The 20,883-nt window shown below is 42.3% G+C and overlaps 1 protein-coding gene across 3 annotated transcripts in view; it reads right to left on the bottom strand.

The window, feature by feature from the left end:
* The window catches only part of EGFR (epidermal growth factor receptor), a 163,188-nt gene extending 146,041 nt beyond the window's left edge, over positions 1–17,147 (bottom strand). For all 3 annotated transcript variants that reach the window (XM_082045971.1, XM_082045972.1, XM_082045973.1), the window contains exon 1: positions 16,475–17,147. In XM_082045971.1, coding sequence (XP_081902097.1) covers positions 16,475–16,577 — 103 coding nt within the window. In that variant the 5' untranslated portion in view covers positions 16,578–17,147. The remainder of the gene's footprint in view (positions 1–16,474) is intronic.
* Positions 17,148–20,883: the final 3,736 nt, after the last annotated feature.

The following is a 20,883-nucleotide window of genomic DNA, read 5'->3' as shown; positions in this document are numbered from 1 at the left end:
TAAAAAACTGTTTATTAATACAAAGCATGGAAAATCTTTCATGCACTGCAGTCCCCTGGCATATTTGTACCAAAACTAGATTAGGTTACAGAGAAGACCTCTCAGAGACGATCACTCCACCTTGCTCAGCTTTTCTTATCCTTTGGATAGCATCGCGAAGACACTCCACGCAAAGCTTCCAGTTCCAGGATATAGCCGCTGTCACTGCCTTTAACTTAGTGAACTTCAAAGTGCTTTTGGGATTTGTTTGAACAAAATGTATTGAGGTTGTAGGATGGTTATCCAGTAAGAAACCTGCAATAAAGATACTTATCAAGGGAGAGTATCTGTGAAGAAGAACAGAATGGGAATTATGGAGAAGGAGTATCAGCATAAGCATTGGAGGTTACACCACAGTATAAAAAGCAGAGGTTCACAAATCACCCAAAAGTGAACTTTAGCATTCATGCCTACCTGACTGAGTCAAGGAGAGGAAAGGGCCAACTGCCTTCCAACGCAGCATGGCTTTCACGCAAAATTTGTGAGTTTTCACGGGCACCTTGGCTTCACTAGGGCTTGGGTTCAGTTCTGAACATCCAGCTACAGCAGACAAGACACACTTCTGCAATGCCCCCTCCTAAGTTATTCAACCAAGGACTCTCATGGGAGAGAAAGAAGCGATCCCCAGCGTTGCCTGTCCTTCAGAGCATTGTCAGGACCAGCTCCAGAGCATACTAGGGAAAGCACAGTAACCCTGAAGAGCAAAGACAGCACTAGGAGAGCTGCTCCCTCCAGCCCCACACATCATTTATCTCACAACTAGCAACAGCTCACTGATGAACAGCAGTAGTGGAGAGCAAAATTTAGTCTGGAGAGCACAGGATTCATTTTTACTCAGTTTTGGATTAGCATCTATGCAGATTTTTGTCTGTATGGTGATTTCAAAACACTTTCAAAGACTAAAGGTGCCATCCAGGACCTCCTCTGTCAACAGGGAAAGAGACCAGAATAAAGGCATAGCATTTTCTGGTTTTTATTTCAAGAATTAGAAAACTGCTTTTGTTTTATGCAACCTGATAAAAACAGTAGCTGTGAGAAAAGAAGTCAACAAGAGCACAGCAATCAATAATGTTGCAAATTCAGTGCTACTGAAAGTAATAAGTAATTCTTCATAATCCCAAGTATGTTTTTTCTAAGCACATACTTTTATTAATTCACAGATACTTAGCTCTTTCTTCATGGGGATTAGGAATACAAATAAATGTAATAAATTCATTACCACAGAAGGTCTTCCTGTACCACTGTATCTTAAAAAGAAAACTCCTAAACAGGATATTGACCTTACACTACTAGGTTTTCAATAGGGTATGATCTTACCAAGTCCAGACTGGGTTAAAACCTTTCATAGTCTTTCCTAGGTCTTTTACCTCCCCTACGACAATTATATTTTTATTGTACAGAAACATTTATAATGTATCAGTTTAAGGTTTAATAAACAGCAAAACAGCATTATACACACACACCTCAAAACCATTTTCTTGCTATCAGATACAGGTGATGCAGAAATGTAATATGAAACTTTGTTCACAATTCACATAAATCAAAACCTCTGATACTTCCAGTTACTCATGACTTCCATTTCAATCATCTTCAGCAGCTCATTGTCAAGAAATGCCAAGTATCTGCCCTCACCAGTCACACCCTATGAAAGTGTCACCACTTGAGCCTCTCAAAACCATCACTCCCTTAAACAATGTAATTTTTGTACCTTGTAAAGCAAGACTCTTGAACCTGTACAAACTCTAGGCATACATACAACTCCACTGATTTCAAAGGGACAACATTCAGACTTGAAACAACCCATCTGCTAGAGCAGCTTGCTGAATCAGAGCTATTGCTAATTACTGCTATTAAGAACTTTTCTCAACTTCTGAACAAATTCATGCTCCTCTTTCCCTGTTGCATTCAGGAAGTGTTAAGTTCCTTCTCTTGCTTTAGTTACATGCACTTTAAAAATCTGTCTAATGTACTTTTATAAGTGCTACATAGATGGGAGCTGCTTCAGTACTGGGTGGTGTAGCAGTTGCTGTGGTAACACCATTTTCTTCCTTAAGTACAACGCAAGAGTGCCAGAGGTATCTATAAACTAAGAATTCCACATTAACATATCATCTCAGGGCTATAGTAAATAATTCAGAGAGAAAGAGAAAGGGGTATATAGATACACACACTTCTTTCTAAGAACTCCCATGTAAAAATTTTGAGACCAACACATACAGTGTGTGAGTGAAATGTTGCTCAAATCAGTGAAGTTCATTCCAGCAAGTTGAGAGACATCTCCTTCTTGCTAAACTGTTAGATCACCACTTCGGCTGGCAGAAATCAATGCTGAAGCCACACTGATTTAAACGACCTAAAGAATTCAGCCATCTTAAACCCATCCAAGAATGCATCTAGAAACAATCTTTTAGGGAACGAAAGTGGAAGAACAATTACCAGAACACATACTTACTAGACTTACTTTTAAGCATACTCACTCAGAAGACTTATTTCAAGTTATAGCACTGACACCACAATACCTTGTGATGTGATTATAATTTATAATACCTTCTGTTTCAGGAGAATTACTTTCTGGCATAGTCTTCATAAAACACAGTGTGGTATTCTCTATCACTTTTTCCCTTTAAACTAGATGAGAAGAGTTTTCGTAGGCAAATAAAGTAATAAAAAACCTGATCCTTCAGTCCTGGCAGGCAAAATATCCATAGACTTCAAAGGAATATTATGCCTAAGGTTTGCTGGATTGAGCCCCAATAGAAGATGCGTGTCCCTGCTCCAGTGTTACTGTAATTGAGAAACAAGAGCTCCAGATTTTCTTCTTTCTCCTCCAGCTCCCTGTAATTTTACCTTTTTAATAATTTCCCCTGCAAGTAGCTGCAGTGCTTTTCTCCAAAGCTGCACACCCCAAAGATGAGAAGCCAGACTCTCTTCGAGGCCCTCCTTGAATTCCACTTTACCACCCACTGCCAAATACATCAGGAAGGTGGAGATGGAGCAAGCAATTTTATCACAGCTAGTGCACCAGTCAAGATCATTAGTCTAAGAGTTACATTTTTCTGGCATAAAGCATTACTGGAGCTCTATAGGTGGAAAGTGGAGAATATACTCCTCCAGGATATGTTCCTACATCTACCACCACCCCCTAAGGAAAGCTAAGCAAATAAGCACAGGCAAGCAATAATTCTATGAGGACAGACCCTGTTTCTATTTAGCAAAAGGAACATTTCTGTTCCCCTCCTCCCTAGAGCACAAAAATGAAACTCCACCTACAGGCAGGTGAGGCAGCTCCTCCTTTGCATCCTGCGCTGCAGAGGTGGAAAGTCCATGTTCAGCTCTTCATTATGCTTTGCATTATCAATGCCGCTGTGTTAGATACGTTGAATATCACCAACAATATCAGAGCCAGAGCATTTCACCGCTTGACTAAACTAATGACATACAGAGTATTTTCCTGCCCTCATCACTGTATTATCAGTGAAGTCTAACAGCTATGCTGCTTAATGCACTGTTAAATACCCTGTGCTCTTTATTTTCTCACAAGAGAACTTCCTCCTCTTCCCACTTTGGATTATAGCTCATTTACCATCACATTCTGACTGATAATTTGTTATTTACTCAATCATCTGGAGGGAATGAAGGAGGAAAAATAAAGTTAGGAAGTAAGTAGATGTGAAAAAAAAATTGAAGGGACCATATATTCACATAGCCCTCACCTCGTCCTAGCCTATGTGAGAGAGTTCTTGGTAGTTACAGCAATTGTAGATCTGACCCATTAATTTTCTGCTGAAAATGGTAGGGTTTTTTTGTTTTGTAGTTTGTTGGGTTTTTTTTTTTTTTTTTTTAGTTATTACACCTTTAGAGTGAAAGTCTTATTTTATATAATTACATAAACACAATTGATGGTAGCAATCTATTCCGGGGGCTGAAGATGTTCATTGGCAACCTAACAATGGAGAGAATTATTGCTGACAATTTTACAAAAGCTTTTATCAAAGTTTATGGGCCATTAAGCCCAACAATGCAATTACCAGTACGATATCATCACTCTCAATAGTACAGTGTTGGCCCAGAACAATCCATTTTCTAATCCTGTCTATTATAGCTAGTCTGTTTATTCAGAAGCCATATGTTTGCTATTTCTGAGCTGATCCGAGTCTTTGAAACAGTATTTGAGTTTAGTTCATAGATAGGATCCAGTCAGTACCATATTAAATCAGGAGAAAGTAGCCTTAGTCCCTTTCAAGTGCCCATAATGAATTAATATTCTCTCTTCATATGATGAAATACGAAATACAGACGTTATCCGAGCATACAAACACACATGTATTAAATTCCTTGATACTTGGAGGCAACTCTGAGAAACAAGCAATACAATAAAAAGGGAATATTTCTCTCCAGAATCTCAAATAATCCAGTTCTTGACCTGAGCTTGGCATTGGCACCTTTCATGTCCTACCCTATCAGGAATTAATTTGGTTCATAGTGACTAATGACCAGTCACAAAAGAAACAGAGAAAGTGTTAATTAGTTCTTTTTACTCTTAATTCACTGAATGCTATGTGCTCATTGATGCAAACCAGACTGCTGCTGTTCAAATCAAGATGACCCTCATTTAGAAAAACAGTCTGTTCTTCCTTTTTTGCACTTGATAAATCTTTTAAGTGTCAGGGAGAATTACCCACACATACTGATGGGAGCATCTTATACAGTGATGAACACAAACTTCCACAGTGCTGGATTAGTTCATCTACCATAGACAACTGTGATAAAGTGATGCTGCCTAGGGGATCTGCCTCATTAAGGAGGGAAAGAAAGAACAAGAGCAGCTCTGAAATAATAAAATCATTAACAGGAGCACGTTGCAGAGCTTATTAGGAAGGAAACACACTGACAATGCCATTGCTCAACAGTTAATTACTTTTTGAAGACCAGATGGGAATGAGACAGCTTTTCAATGATAACCCTTTCAAATCCCAAACAAAAAGAAAAATATCAAACTGATCTATTAACTGGACATATATCCTAACACAAATGTTTTAAGAAATTATCCTACCAGATTATTGAAAATGCTGAAGTTTTGACTTCGCTCCCTACTGAAGATATCCCCCTTGCAAGTGGTCAAATTAGGAATTACAAACGGAAGGGATCACATTTTTACTTTTGCGCCAAATTAAGACTGCTGCAACTCAACTATTTTTCTTCCTTTCCAGATAAGTAGAAGCCAAGCACATAACATAAACATGACTTGCATAAACATGACTTTCCGGATATGCTGTGAAATACTTCTCCCTGCTCCCACTCCCAAAGACCATTATCACTTCTGCCATTAGTTTTGGGGAAGTGATAATGGCATCAATATCCACCTAGATGCTACAACCATGAAAGTAAAGGCAAAGCACAGTGTTGATACCACCTTGCAAGCCTCATGTGCTTCATTCAGTCTGCTGCACAGAGGCACCAGCTCAATTCTAATGTTGGCTTTCCTCTGCTCCATGAGTGAAACTTTAAATGGAAGGCTGTGCTCTGTCCCCAGCATGTATGAGTACAAAAGGACCAGCTAGAGAGGCTTTCATTACAAAGCCAAACCCTAAATTGCCCACTTCTACGGGTGATCAACGCCCTGTCAGCTGCTGTACCTTGATAAGGACAATCTCACTGTGAGCGATCAGATAACTAGCCAGAATTCAAATATTGAACCTGAAGAGGGACATACACTCTTCCTGGACATAATTCATCTTCTGTTCATGTTTGTGCAGGTCTTCATTGGGAAAGACCTGGATCAGTACCTAAGGGAGAGGAGACGGGGCTGTTACCAGATTTTCTGACAGCTTGTTTTTCAGGGAGTGACTTCTCTTCTTTAGGTTGGCTCTGAAAACAAAGTCATACTGCCACCACTTCTCAACTCTTAGCCAACACCTAGGGCCCTGCGTCCTCCACATTGCTCTGTGGTGCAAAACTCATGTTCATATGGAGACCAAACAGCTTAAATCATAGTCTAGGTTTGACAAAGCAGCTTCCAGACTCCGGATTTTGCCAACTAACACTTCTGTTTCCAAAAAATTGGTTTGTTTTGTTCTGGTTTCATCAGTTTTTCACTTGAGGATTTCTGTTTGTTTTTAATAGGGGTGAAAAAAATTGGGCACGGACTTAGTGCAAAACAAGTCTGAAGAGCAACAAAACAAATTGAATCCTGTTCAGAAAGTGGGAATGTCAAGTTTCCATTCATGAGAAATAGGCTGCAATAAAAATGGAGGAGAAAAAAAAGCTCCACACATGTAACAGCTTTTCGGTAAGGCACTTCCTGCTCAGTAGTTTCCAACAACATTGATCCAACCAGTGATGAGGTTGCACTCAGGGACTTGAGGACTCCCCTCCATTTTTTTTGTGAGGGAAGGAATCTTTGTCCTCACATTCCCAGTAGATGATCTCTGTACCTTCAGATTTAACAAACGAGAAACAAGCTTGTAAAACATTAGTCATACCTACTCTTACCACAGCTTCCCCTTCCCAACGATTAAAGGGAAAGAAAGAGGATTTTGGGGTTTTTTTTCTGCTTCCAAAGTCATAGTTTGTGCAAAGTTCAGCACCAATGCCTTCAGGTAGGAGAACCGCTAACTTCCACTTGCAGAAGAAACGGTGATCACATATACAAAATGGCATTTTTTATCTGGCACTGAAGGTCTCTACTGAAAGGCTCTTTTATCAAATAGGTATCCCTAGTGTCTTACATATCTTTTAGATTATTAAAAAGTTATATTATATAAATATTTATATATTATAAAAAAGTTGGAAAGAAACATGATAGCAAAATTTTCTCCTGAATAAAGCAGATGATCACCTGGACAGTAGATCCCCAAATATTATCTATTCTCCATATCCCCAGAGTGCACCACTAGCCAAATCTGCGTATTGCCTTTGATATCCCAGAGTGTATTTTCTTAAATTAATCAACATCACTTTGTAGATGGTATAACCACTTATGACAGGGTAGTAAAGTGACCATATTTTTTTTAATACTACTTTCACAATGCCAAAATCACATGGGATTTTTCAATTGCATAATACAGTTACTTAAAGTTAAGACAAACTACAAAATAATACCATTAGGAAATAAAGGCCAAGAATACCTTTTCTTACTTGTCTTCTACGCCAAATTACAATGCTCTTGTCACAAGTCCAAACTCAGCAGCAGAAGCTGGAGGTGTACCATGAAGCACATCACCACGGATAGCACATAATCCACGAGCAAATCCGAGAAAAGCAGTTTTCTGCATCTCTGGTTATGGCACATCCATGGGAGCTGATATCCCAGGAAGACATGAAGCAAAGCTAAGACTGCAGCAAATTGCAAAAGTTTGGGAAGCATTCCCCACTACAATTAAAGAAAACAAAGGTGCACTTGGCAAAGTGACTCCTTTTCCCTGTTAAGTATCTGCTTGTGGAAAATCAGTAAGAAAACTTAAGTGTTGAAGATACAGTACAGTGCCACCTGTACAGAACAAATGTGTATCTCATTTTTTATGTAAGCTTTGGTTAAGTGGCTTGTGTTGAAATGCCACCTAGCATTCCAAGTGTAACCCAACTTAATCATATCTATTGAAAACCACATAATAAATAACATGAAATATGCAGCATGCCATCCTAATTGCAGAGGTTGTCTCATTTACTAGAAGTCATTTATTTATTCAAATGACTTGAGCTACGTGATTCAATCTGAATCATGGGAACTAGTTACCGATTTGTGCAAACAGCCTCTTATTTCTTTGCTAAAGGCATTGTTGAAATAACTGAACCAACTGCTAAAACAAGCTTCTCTCTTGAACCCTGCCTTAGTCTTACATCACGAGTGAACTTCAGAAAACGCAATTATTCTACAAAAGCATTTTGAACTTAAGAATTTAAGAAAAATAATAAAATAGACTCTAATTTCATGCAATGAAAAAAATTGGTATTTCCAAGATTAGAGAATTGCTTAGCAATTGTGAACTGCACATTCAGCCGTGATTGCACATTGCAGAATTTAAGTACACAACTCTCAAGAAGAAACGTTTACTACCTCAGATATGAATCAATTCAGCTCTCAGAAGTGCATGTATGTCTCTCAGATCTTAATGGTGAGTGAGAATACATAACCCCAGACAGAAGCAGCTATAGTATTTTTTTTTGTTATTGTTTGCTTGTGTTTCTTTGGTTTTAAGTTAGGCCTTGCAAATATGAAAACTGCCATCACCACTGTGCTGCAGCTATGTAGAACACATAATTTAGGAAACAATTCAGACTTTACATCTGCTTACACCCAACCTTGATTTGCAGCTACTGTCTCATACCACTGTTATTTCAGGATGTGCTGGGGCTTCCCCTGGGGCGGTGGAGCAAGGGGCCAGGCATGCTGAGCCGTACCACAGACAGGGAGTGAGCACGCTTGGGTCACAGGGAGCCAAGCCAGATGCATGCCGCCATGGGTCACCTCATCCCAAGCCACAGCTAGTCTCTATCAGGGGACTTGTCACCAGAGAAGGACACGCAGAAGGGTCTTCAGGAAAAAAGGGGAAATGATGCTTTCTGTGAGATTTCATTTCAAAGCTAGCAAATGAACCCTGAGCAGGATGTTGGTTACCTTCAACTCCAGGCACTGTTTATTATTGGCTTGGGCATGGGGCGAGAGGCCAACAGCCAGCTGTGTTGCCTCAGGCAACCATTCAAAGACTCTGTGGCTCCAATCCCATGGCTCCCGATAGGTAAAATAATACTTTTCCCTACCTAGGAGAAGTGCTGCATGATCTTGCAGTGCCCCAGTGCCAGGAGTGGCTGATTTCCAGAGCTTTTCTGGTTATCTTCATATTTACTGCTGAATCTGGTGACGGGAAGGCAGGGATTATGTCACCACGTTTTGATTACCAAACTTACACAAACCCCGTTCCCACAAACTGATAATATTCTTCTCATAAAAGCCAGAGCTAAAATACTACTATCCTGTCATCAAGACACCTGGTTTATATCTTCTCTTCCTTTCTTCCACATTTTCCCCAGAAAACATCCCGCCTGACATGGTCTCTGCCAACTCACTCAACTCACTCATCCCCGCTGGCCCCCACACCCTGGGGAGGAGCCACCTACCCCAGGCAGAGCGGTTCTGGCAAAACCGCCTTTGCTGGTCCTGCATAGTTTTATTTATTCTTTTTTGCGTTGTTTGGGATGGAGGGGGCTGGCAAACTCATGGCTTTTCCAGGGAGCTGGAGGGTACACCCAGGGCAGCTACCCACCCTTCTTCACACAGCACCTTTGCAAGGTAAAAGAACCATAGAGCGGTAACCGCTAGATGGAGAAGGCTTTAACCCACACAGCAGCACTGACTGCCCTTGGGGCATTGCTACCGCTCGGCAGCTTTCACCCTGCCTGCCCAAAGCCCCAGCCCGCCTGCTTGTGCACCTCCTGCAAGGAGGTTGCAAGCCTCCAGCATCTCCTCTGGCCAGAGGTTAGCAAGGTATGGCGAAGGCAGCAAGCACACATAGGCCAGGAAGGTGATGGATACCAAGATTTTTTTTAAAAAAACATTCATTTATTCATTATATTTCATTATTTCTATTATTTCATTATTTTTATTTTATTTTATGAAAATGGAAAACAGTGATCACAAACATTTTGGACTCTTTACTTAATGTTCACTCAAATTGGAGCAGAGATATTTATGTGTATTCAAATAACAGTTTACTCCACCCTCAAACCTTTAGTTTTTCAGTGGAGGAAGAAGTGAATTGAAGTTAGTTCATTAACTTGGCCAAACTCAGAGAACAGGACTTGGCCAAAAAAGTGAGTGGGCGGGAGACATAAGAAAATCAAGTGGTCTGGTATTTTCAAAATAAACCTGCAAATTTTCATTTCAAACAGCATTTCATTTTCCTTCTTATCCAACTTTAAAAGAAAAGAAATAGTCTTGGGTTCAGTTTAATCTTCCAGATTATTTTAAAACTGAGGTTTTTGTTGGTGTTTTGTTGTTTTGGTTTTTTTTTTTCCCTTCACTTGACTAGAATCACCCTGACATATTTGTTGCAGTTTGACTGGAAGTGATTCTTTTTTCCAGTTGTTTTTTTTGTTTTTGTTTTGGTTGTGTTTTGGTTTGTTGGGGGTTTTTTAGTTTGGTTTGGTTGGGTTTTTTTTTCCTCCTCTTCAACCACGAAAGCAAACAAAACCCACCCATGGTTTGATGCACTCTAATAGTACGACATGCATGTGAACACGTAGATGTTTACTTTCATGTACGCAGATGTGCTGGGCAGGAGAAGGCATGCTGGCAGAAGGAGGAACTTTGCATTTGCCTTGCATGGATCTGTCAACAGGCAAAACACACCTTGCATTAAAACTTCAAAATGAAAGCTCACACGCCTTTACAGGCTACATAAATCCAGACCTGGTGTCTCCTAGCAATGCCTCCTGTTCTTTAAAAAAAAAATTCAAAAGGTGCAGTACGGTAGCAAGTGTACTTAGCTCAATGGACAACCTATGTGGCTTTGTCTTTTCACTCTGGTCATCAGAAAGATTTCCTCTTCAAACACACAACCTCACAAGTGGGTTTCTCGTGCTTCTTCCCTGTGAGCAACCCTCAATAACATTATTAAGCACAGAAAGCACAAGACTCACACCTACACATTCTCCCTCTGGGACAGACTATGAAGTCAGGTCATAGTCTTAATAAATAACCATCTTGCTTCAGCGGGAATAGACATTTATTTTGGTACAACTTCTCTGTACAGAGGAGTACATCTCTTTTTTCCACATTTCCTTTAGAAATGACTTCTGCTGCCCATATTCATGCCAAATGTTCTGTAACTATTGCTGAAGAAAAAAAAATACACTGTTACTCAATACTCTTAGATCAGCAGAATTCAGCCCTAAAAAAAAAAAGTATTACAGTCCCGTTTGCCGCAGTTGGAAGCCAAGAAGTAACACATCAAAAACCAGAATGGGCTTGAAAGATACTTATCTTAATCTTATACTGCACCTACTAATAAAATGTTTCTGGAAGTGGCACAGGAGAAGGTCAAATCAATATGTATGTTACAGGGTCAGCATGTCCTGTACCGAGCTGAACAACAACTGTCTGAGCCCACACAAAAAGCTGAGCAGTGGATTCCCGCACTGTGTACCATTAACTCCTGGCAAAATAATTCACCTGAACACTTTCTACCTCCACCTACACAAAGCTGATAAATCCATAGTGCTCACTGCTGATGTCCTCATGCATTTCACAAGCCCTTCAGATGAACAGGTATGAACAGCAGTGGTCCTCAGGAACAAAGGGCTTTCCAAGGCAGCTTTTATCCCATCCTTGTCACGTGAACCCAGAGACGTGTGGCACTGCACCGGCCTCATTCAAAGGATGCATCCCAGAGGTGAGGTCCTCTCTGCTAATCTCTCATCACAAGTCCTGCCCTCCTGCTGCACCCCTTAGCTCCATGAAGCACCAGCTCCTGCTCAGTCATTGTCCCCAGTACAGGCACTGGGTGGAGCGCGGCTTAGGACCCAGAGTGGCAAATTCTGCACTAACTTTGCCAACTGCACTTACAGCAAGACGTGTTGCTCAAGCTAACCTCAAGGCGAGAGCAAGGCAGGCGATTATCCCTGTCACAGCAATAACTGCTGCTTGAGTATTCATCGGAGGTTACACACCTTCTACAACTGCTACAGAGCAAATCCAGGAAGCGAAAAGCGAGAATGTGCCTTCCACTGAGGAGCAAATGAAAGCCCTGCTGCCTTTCCTATTAACTTTTCCTTTCTGCTAAAACTAACAAAATCCTAGCTGGATTAAGTGCAATTCCTGTGCCAGCTGAGCCCCAACCAACACAATCGCATTTTTCCCTAGTGGGTGCACAAGAAGTATAGCAGAATGGGGTTTTGCAAAATCATAAACACAAATAGAAGATGCCTAATGCAGTTCATGCATTTCCAGAATAACATATTACTCTAGCTAGCTGGTCATCTTTGTACAGAACAAGACCTCACCTCTATTTTGTATCATCTAAATTAATAAGTTTTGTCAGCTGGGACACCTCAGCAAGTGCTCCTAACTGGCCAGAGAATGTTTTTGTGGATACAGCCAATTCTGGCTCCTCCAATTAAAGTTCCACAAGTCAAAGCATTTCTCTGACAGTACAACCACCTTTGCATTACACAAGGACTTTTGCAATACAGATCCAAGTCTAACATGAGATTTGACACAAGTTCTTGCACCTGTAAATGCCAATGCTTGTAACATGCTGACTGCTAATTTCGAACATATGTTAGTTCTTCCTGGGATACTCCGCTCACATATAGAGTGACTGTGCCCTCTGATGCACATGTGCTACAAAAACTTGGACTGATCCAGGAGTTTGTGGCAATTTCAACAGTTTCTATGCCACACCATTCCATGAAGGTACTGTCATCATGCCTAAAATGAAGTAAACCTTTCACGGGGCTTGTTTCTGAAGAGCTATTAAGCAAACGCAGTTTGTGCTAAAGGAAGATAAGGACGTCTTCTGAAGGAACCGGTTTGGTTAGTCATCTATCTTGCTGCTAAAGCTAGCATATCCCATTGATTTGAGTGATACAGGGATACCCAAATGCAAAAGTCAGCCCTGAGGACCATAATGGCATGTGCGACACTCCCTGAAAGTCTCTATAAATTAACAAATGAATTACAACGGACTACTCTGATTGTAAAGTCTCCAGGGCATTGATCTTGATTTCTTATTTATCTGCAAATCTCTTAATATACTCTGGATGAGAGAAACAACACACTTGTATTTACTACTATCACTTCTGTATGTAGTTTGCTCACCACGTGCACATACTTTGCTGAGAAGCCAATCTCTTTTGTATTATTTTGCACACGGTCATGGTATTTTGCAGATTGCCCAAATTAAGGAGATGACTGCTGGCACTTTACCTTTCCTTCCCTGGTTATCAGAAATTGCCCTTAACGATGGGCTTTGTTTTTTTGTTTTCTTAATCATTCACACATTGAGGTACTGCAGTAAGAGCAGGTCTATACTCAAGACTACGTATTTAATTATATTATTTCACCAAATTGAACTGTATCAATACCTAAATTTCCGTATCTCTTACTGCATTCATTGCTAAGGCTGCATAGATTTGTTTTAGTTTCCAAATCCGAAGAAAGTTCAGTCATTTACCAAGGAGAAAGAAAAATAAAAGGGTGCTTAGACAAGACCATAGATACCTACACACACATACACATATTTGCTCTGTCTCCACACAGAAAACTCCACTTGCATCAGTGATAGTGCAAACACAGGCATGACAAAACAGCGTAGCAGCAACACAGGTACTGTAAGTGACCTCCTTTGGCTGTGACCTGATGACTGGCACCAGTCAGGCTGAGGACACTGCCAACTCCTCCACCAAGCTGCAGACGCCCCCGTGCTCACTCCCACCAGTGGGCAAATTTCACAGGGATCTTGTGCCAGATCTGTGCTCCCACAGAGCAGCGGCCAGGTTACATCGGAGAGCACCTGAAAAGGCACTGAATGCCTGCACATAACCAGATCAAGCCCTACGCAGTCCACAAAGACCAGTCTGCTTGTGTACGTCTGTCACTAGTAAGTATGGAATAACATACAGTGCAGAACCTACAAAAGGGCAGCAATGCACAATAGCAGTACACACACAGTCCACATGCGAACACTGCACAGGATATTAGATGGAGCTTTTTCATTTCACGAGAAAATGAATACTTCAACATCCTTAAGGAACTTAAGTTTTCCTTTGTTTTTCAGAAAGCCAGGTAAGCTATCAGGTATTCAACGCCATTGCAGCCAACTTCTGCAGCTACCGAGCTGCCCAGAATGCTTGCATACACGCTCCCAACACAGAGCAGCGTGCCACTATCCCACAATGGCTGCAGCTACAGATCAAAACTAGAGATATAAAACCAATATATAGCAACAAAAGGCAGTTCGCTTAACCATAGTGCTGTCACCAAGCACTGACACACAAAACTGGATGTGGGTCAAATGCATCCTATGTAAGTGGCACTCCGGCTGTCACAGGTATTTATCTCAGGTACCACCGAGCAGGCCATTAATGGAAATCCGGATTAGTTCCACTGCGGTTAATCTGGGTCAACATCAGAGCAGGTAGATAGAGTCAGGTACTGATCCCAGTGAATGCACTTCTGTTTCCAGCAATGCCATTTGGTTCTGGAATACGCGCAATTATGGCTTTTTTTGTATCTTAATGACTACAGCGTAATAACTAAACCAGTTTTCTCTCATCCATATTCAAAGAACTCATTGTAAAGTTTTGGGAAAAGACACAATTGTATTTAAATTTCCATTCAAACATTATGTTGATCAGATTTTATAGGTTGATTCTGACATTCTTCCTACAAAAACAACATAAGCCTAGGTATTTTTTTTTTTAGTATTGAGACATCTCCACTTTTTGGAGAAATTTTGAATTTGAAATGCGAAATTTTAAAAGTGTAATTCCATATGCAATTTGAACTTCCAAAATCCACAGAATTTGGTCTTAAAACTCAAGTATGTTGCATATATTTATTATGGCACGTTTACTTCCAGAATTACCCTGAATTTTAATGCTGGATTCCATCACTTAAATGAAGAGGCACGTCCTCCACATACACTGATGCTTTGTTACCTGTTGGACCTATCGCTTCAAACCAGTATCTCACAATTCTCAAATGCTGTTTCATTTTGTACCTCTGACTTATTTTCTTGCTTATCCTCAAGTGTGGGGAGAAACTAATAAAGACCAATCTATTGATTCATGCTTCCTGAAGAAATTCTTCTGCCTTCCTCTTTGCCACTGAGCCTCCAGCTCTCCTCAGAGGAACAGTTACTTGCTAACAGAACATACTGAGAATAATCTCTATTGTGTTTATCACTCAGCTGTTATTTAGTAATCCTGAAATAACTGGCACCCTCTTAAGTTTATCAGAAACAGAATTAAACATTATAAACAAGTATTTCTCCTCACACTTTATATACGTTACAAGTCATGTGCACTTGAGACTGCATCTCAAAAGACTTTAAACACACCACAGCAGATACTGTCACCTTGCTTCTCATCATTTTCAAAGGGTGATGGGGGGGAGAAAAAAAAAGAAAAGCAGGAAAGAAAAACTGCCCGTGTTAAATCAACAACAGGTATGAACTTGATTTCTGGAACAAGAGAATCTCTCCACTCTTTGAAGGTTGTGCAACTAGTTCTCTCGGATGGGGTGTTTCTCCTTTTCAGGACGGTTTTACTGTCCACAGTCATGAAAGACTTCACTCAGTTGCTTTAAGCCATGCATTGGTCCTTCTAAAAATTCTCTTCTCCCGCTCTTTATTTAAAAAGAAAGAATGAAAGTAAAAAAAAACCACTTAAATCTGCATTTTTCCTGGCTGGCAGATTTCCAAGATAAAGAGGACTGCACTCTGCCTGGAACAGCAGCCGGGGCCTGCTCTCCAAATTCACAAAAGAGAACACCACACACAGAGAAAAAGCGACAGATCTGACCAGCCAGAAACATTTTCTCACCCTCTAAACCAGTTTCTCAGGAAAACAAAACAAAACAAAAAATAAAATAAAGACAAACACAAAAAACAAACGAACAAAAAAACAACCAAACAAAAAAAACACACACAACCACCCCAAACCACCAGCCCTATCAGACGACCGGGGCCGCAGACGCCCGCTCTGCGCCGTTCCCACGCACTGCAGTGCTGGGCGGTCACTGCGCGGGGTGACAGCGCCGGCAGAGTCGGGACGGCGGCTTCTTCACGCTGGGTCAGACAGGGATAAATCGCTCCTGTTTTTAATAACAGGGGAACCAGAACCCACATGAAGTTTCCCCTCTTTACACGCATTCCCCTTCCCAGGTGTATACATACATACATATAAATATATATATATATATATACACACGTATTTTATTTTTTTTAACAGCACGAGCGGAGGTGTCCCGCTCAGAGCGCCAGGCGGGGGTTACCGGAGCGGCACTTTACTAGGAGGCTGCGCGGCTTTTCGCCGCCGGTCTTCGCGCCGTCCCCGCCCGGCCGGGGAGAGAGCCGCGGCGAAAGACAGGACAAGGAGAGAACGGGAGGAAAGGATGAAGAAAAAGGCACGAAAGGAAAGAGGCACAACCGATGAGATGTGCCAAGGCTTATTCCCTTTATTTCCTCCACCCCCACAAAAGAAAATAAGCCTAGAATCAGGAAGCCAGAGCTGCGTGAGCGCTGCAATACGCTTAGGTTTTTTCCCTTTCTCCTTTTATTTTTTTTTTCTTTTTTTCAAGGAAATAAGTAGTTGGGACTTTCCCTCCGCCGCTCCCCGCGGGAGGCCGCGGCGCGTCGGCGCCCGCGTCCCGGCTCTCACGGTCCCACGGGGCTCAGGCAGCAAAGCGGCGGCGGGACCCCCACGGCCCCCCTACCTTTCTTTTCTTCCACGACGGAGCAGAAGGCGACGCGCCCCAGAAGCAGCACCAGGACAGCGACCCCGCGGGGCCCGGCGGGGAGGGGGCTGCGGCTGCCCATGCTGCGGGACCACCGCTCCCTCAGAGGGGTGACGGGCTCGGACGGGGCAGACGCACAGAGGTTTCCGCGGAGCCTCTCCTCTGCTGTGCTCTGCTCTTCTCTTCTCCCGCGGCCGCGATCAGCTCCTCTCCGCCGCTCTGCCCTGCGCGGCTCCGCGCAGCATGCTGGAGGGCGGCCGTCGAGGGCTGCGCGCACACGTGCGTGCCCCGCTGCGGGCGGGCGGGCTGCCTTCCTCCTCCTCCTCCTCCTCCTCCCTCTGCTCCTCCTGCTACAGGCGGCGGTGGGTGCGCAGGGGCTTGCGGAGCTGCTGGAGCCGGCTGCGGGACGGGGTGCGCCCGGCTGCGCTCTCGGCCCGGCCGCGGAGCGCAGGGGCTCCCTCTGGGGACGCCGAGGAGGAGGATGGGGCGGGAAGCAAGGAGGAGAGAGGAGGAGAAACCGGCGGCGCCTTCCCCGCCCAGGTGGGGAAGGGGAGGATCCGCCACCTGTCCCGGGATAGAGGGTGAGAGGAGGAGTGAGTGGGGAGAGGATAGTTTAGCTACCCCTCCTTGCTCGGGAGGGAGGAGGGGTGATGCTTCGCTTCCTGGCGGCTTCTGCCCGGCAGCTGCTGAAAGCATGAACATGTATTTGCTCCACTGCTCGCAAAAAAGCGGCGTGGCCCGGGCACTGCCTCCGCCACTCCCCCCACCGCCCCGTGTCCCCTCCCGGGGGAAGGCCCGGCCCCCGGGAGGGGGCAGAGGCTGTGCGGGAGCGCGGGTGCCCCGGGGTGTTTTGCAGCAGAAACTCTGTCCCATCCCGTTTCCCAGGGTCCCTGAAGCCCCCAGGGAGGGGTGAACAGGCAACGAAGATAGAAACGTTTTCTCTGGAAGCATCAGCAGCGAGGCGGCTCCGGAGGTTAAATTTGCTCTCCAGGGGCGCATCTCCGGGTCTCTGGCCCTCGTTTCTGCTGCTCCGAAAGCTGAGGAGCCCAGTCGGCTTCTCTGTGAACAGTCCTGTTCTCCTTCTGGTCATTTTACCGCAGATGCTTGCAAGGCCAGGTGTGCGTGTGAAATAAAACTGCACTGTTTCTACACATATTTTAGCACAAAGATAACAGAGTACATATCTGTACATACCGTTGCTAGTCTCCTGCACCAGCAGTGAGAAAGTGCTCCTTCTCAAGGTAACAAGTTACTGAATAAACACACAAGTGTTCTTGAGGATGTTCTGAGGATGTCCAGGAACATCCACAGACATTAAGAAAAAAATATGAGCATGGTGCTCCTTCCCCCTGCAACAGCTTTGCCCCCAAGAGGCAAACCCAAGCTATTCAGTATGCAGTAAAGTATGGTTACAATCGCTGTTTTTAACAGGCTGCTCCTCTGGAAAGTGGGAGGAAGCACTGTCTTGTCACTCAGACATGTAAATAGGACATAGAAGTGTCAGTTGTCTGGGTTGGAATCTCACCGAGTAAATCATGATTCAACACTCACACTTGTTAAACGCTGGTGGTAATTTCTTCATAAAACTTTTGTGAAGACTTGGGTCATGCAGTCAAAGAAGCCTTAAAACTGTTATGATTAATTGGGAAGTCCAAAACTGAATGTAACATCTGTAATGCCATGAGGTTTGCGAGATTACGTGCTAAATGCTAGTGTCTATCACAGGGTGCTGGAACACAATGGATTGCAAAATAGCCACTGAGTGTATCTTGACTTTCCTCTGTGATGCATGTCCTCTGAGAGATGCATTACTTTTCTTCTACCAGTCAACTTCCTCTGTACAATCTTTTTCTGATAGTTTAACTAGTTACTGTCCTAACTAGGAGAGAAAACCACCATCCCATTTACTTATCCTAGCACAAATCCCTATGCCTGACCACATGCCTTTAGCCATGTATCATCCCGCCATGCCTGTAATCATTAATTGGGTCACAAGTCAGCTTTTGTATGCTACAGCCGACATTCTGGTTTTGTTATATTTTGTAAATAATGTGAAAGATGTACTTTGAACCAAACTCAGACATTAGTAACATCCATGGTTGTAACTGAGGGTAGAATCTTAGCTTACAGTACAATATTAATGCAGTTTGCTTCAAAGATGTTCATACAATGCAACTTCATAAATATTATCTGTATGTGATTAATTTTCACTTATTTAGACAAATAGGAGGATCTTCAAAAATGAGAGAACCAGAAAAAAAATCAGCTTATAGGGAGGGAAGATTTGCAAGGCATCCTCAGCCCACACTGATGATGGCATCTTGCATTATGAGACAGGAAGTACAATTAAGACAACCAAGAAATTAACCTTAAATCAGTTCTGTAGATAAATACTAAATAAAACCATGCGCCCTTAGACAGGCATGTTGAACATCAACCTTTTAAATTCTAGAAAAAGAAAGGATTCAAGCTCACAATTGCAAAACAAAATAAACATAGGAAAAAAAACAAAACAAAACAAAAAAACCCAAACAAAAACACAACTAAAAAACCACAACCAAATTAAAAAAAAAACAAAAAAAAAACCCAAAGAAAACAAAACAAAAAAAACCCAACAAACCCAAAACAAGCCACCACATCTTTGGCAAATGAACTTGTTGGAGAAACTTGTCCAAGTCCTGTCCTAACATGCTAAAGAACAAATACTCACTTTGCAGAATTTTTCATGCAATTGTGATTCTACCTGCTATACTGCGAAGGAACACCAGACTTGCTTCACCTCCCATCATGTACTGCCCTTACATAAATGCACATTAAACCAAGTATTAAATTGTAACTAAACCCTTCATTCCTGACATGATGGGCAAATTCCCATTTAAATTTGTTTTCCCACACTGCAGATATGCACTACAGGAGACTCTGATCTGCTGCTGGCAGTGCAGTACTGCTGAAGGGGCTGTGCAGCAAGCTGCCATGAATTCCGTCCTCCCACCTTTTTGAGCACAAATGTGTTACTTTCATGGCATCTGTGATCTACTTGCCAAGGTCATGAGATACATAAAGAGACTCTAAGACTGAGGTTTGAGATGCTTATGATCACAGGCAGGGCTTTCAGGCCTTTTTACACAACTGAAAAATTTCTGAAAGTTTCAGTTCAAACGTGACATTTTCCTTAAGCAGCTGGTCACATACGCAGTGACTGCCCTTGGTATAACTCCTTTGAGTTGAATTTTGCCAAGGGCATGCAATATTCATATTGCAAAACTTTTATTACCAGCTGCATGTGTGCACGGATCAAAGGTTCAGGACAAAGGCCAACCTTTTGACCACCAATTTTTAAATTGATGGTTCATAGTGAGAATATCACACTAAATGCAACATCTTGCTTCAGCTTTCTTTTGACTTGCTTTATAGTATGTATGCGTCTCCTGTCTTCTGTATATTAAGCATAAATATGTTGACCTATGAAGTAAAGTCCATGTAAGTTGGTAGTTCCCTCATATGAAGATTCTACTGGATTGCAGAACTGAACTGCAATTGCTCACCACCGCTTGCCTGCACTGCTGAACTTGTTACTTTGCCCCACATAGGGAGAAGGAACTAATAGAGGATGAATAGATGACTGCCCTATCAGTGGAAAAATCAGGATTAATTCTCCTATGTCTTCCACATACCCTCAAAACAGAATAGAGTCTCAAGATCTTTTCAAGAGTAAAGAAATCCCTGCTGCCGGGTCCTTTTCTTGAAAAATCAGGGGAAAAAAAAAAAACAAACCAACAAGGTTTGGTTTTCAGTATGCACTAAGAAGTGGGTCAGCATTTGCCCCTCCAAAAAAATTAACCAGCAACTACTACTCGATGGCAGCACAGCTCTTCTCTGTATGTTGCAAAAGGGATTTGAAAAGGGCAGGCTTTTTACTGGAAGAGAGGAAATTATGTAGAGCTGAATTAGTAGGGTTTTACAATCTGTCTTTCTCAGATTTCATTTGCATGGTGTTTGAGATTACGGACATTGCAGTTTGCATTATAGTTTGTATTGTATGACTCCTCGCTGCTGTTTTAAAGCAGAGACTGAGGTAATAATTCACGGAGCTTTATGACACTTTGCATGTTGAAAACACTGCACAAACATTAACTAATTTATCTTCGCAAATCTTCTGTAAAGCAGGTTAGTAGCCATCATTTCCGTTTTATAGATGTAGAATGTAGTGGCAGAGCTAGCGTTATCACTCAAGAGCTATTTGTTCTAAACATTGTATCATGCCACATCTACAGAGTGTCCCTTATGAAAATGTACGTATTTTTACACACTGGATTCTCTCTCTCCTCTTAACACTGTTTGTATAACAGCACTTAGAAAGAACAAGACCAACACACACATGGGTGCTG

This window comes from Streptopelia decaocto (genome assembly GCF_964273445.1).
Source record: "Streptopelia decaocto genome assembly, chromosome: 2".
NCBI classification, from domain to species: Eukaryota; Metazoa; Chordata; class Aves; order Columbiformes; family Columbidae; genus Streptopelia; species Streptopelia decaocto.
The sequence above is the reverse complement of the archived record's forward strand: the minus strand, read 5'-3'. Positions and strand labels throughout refer to the sequence as shown.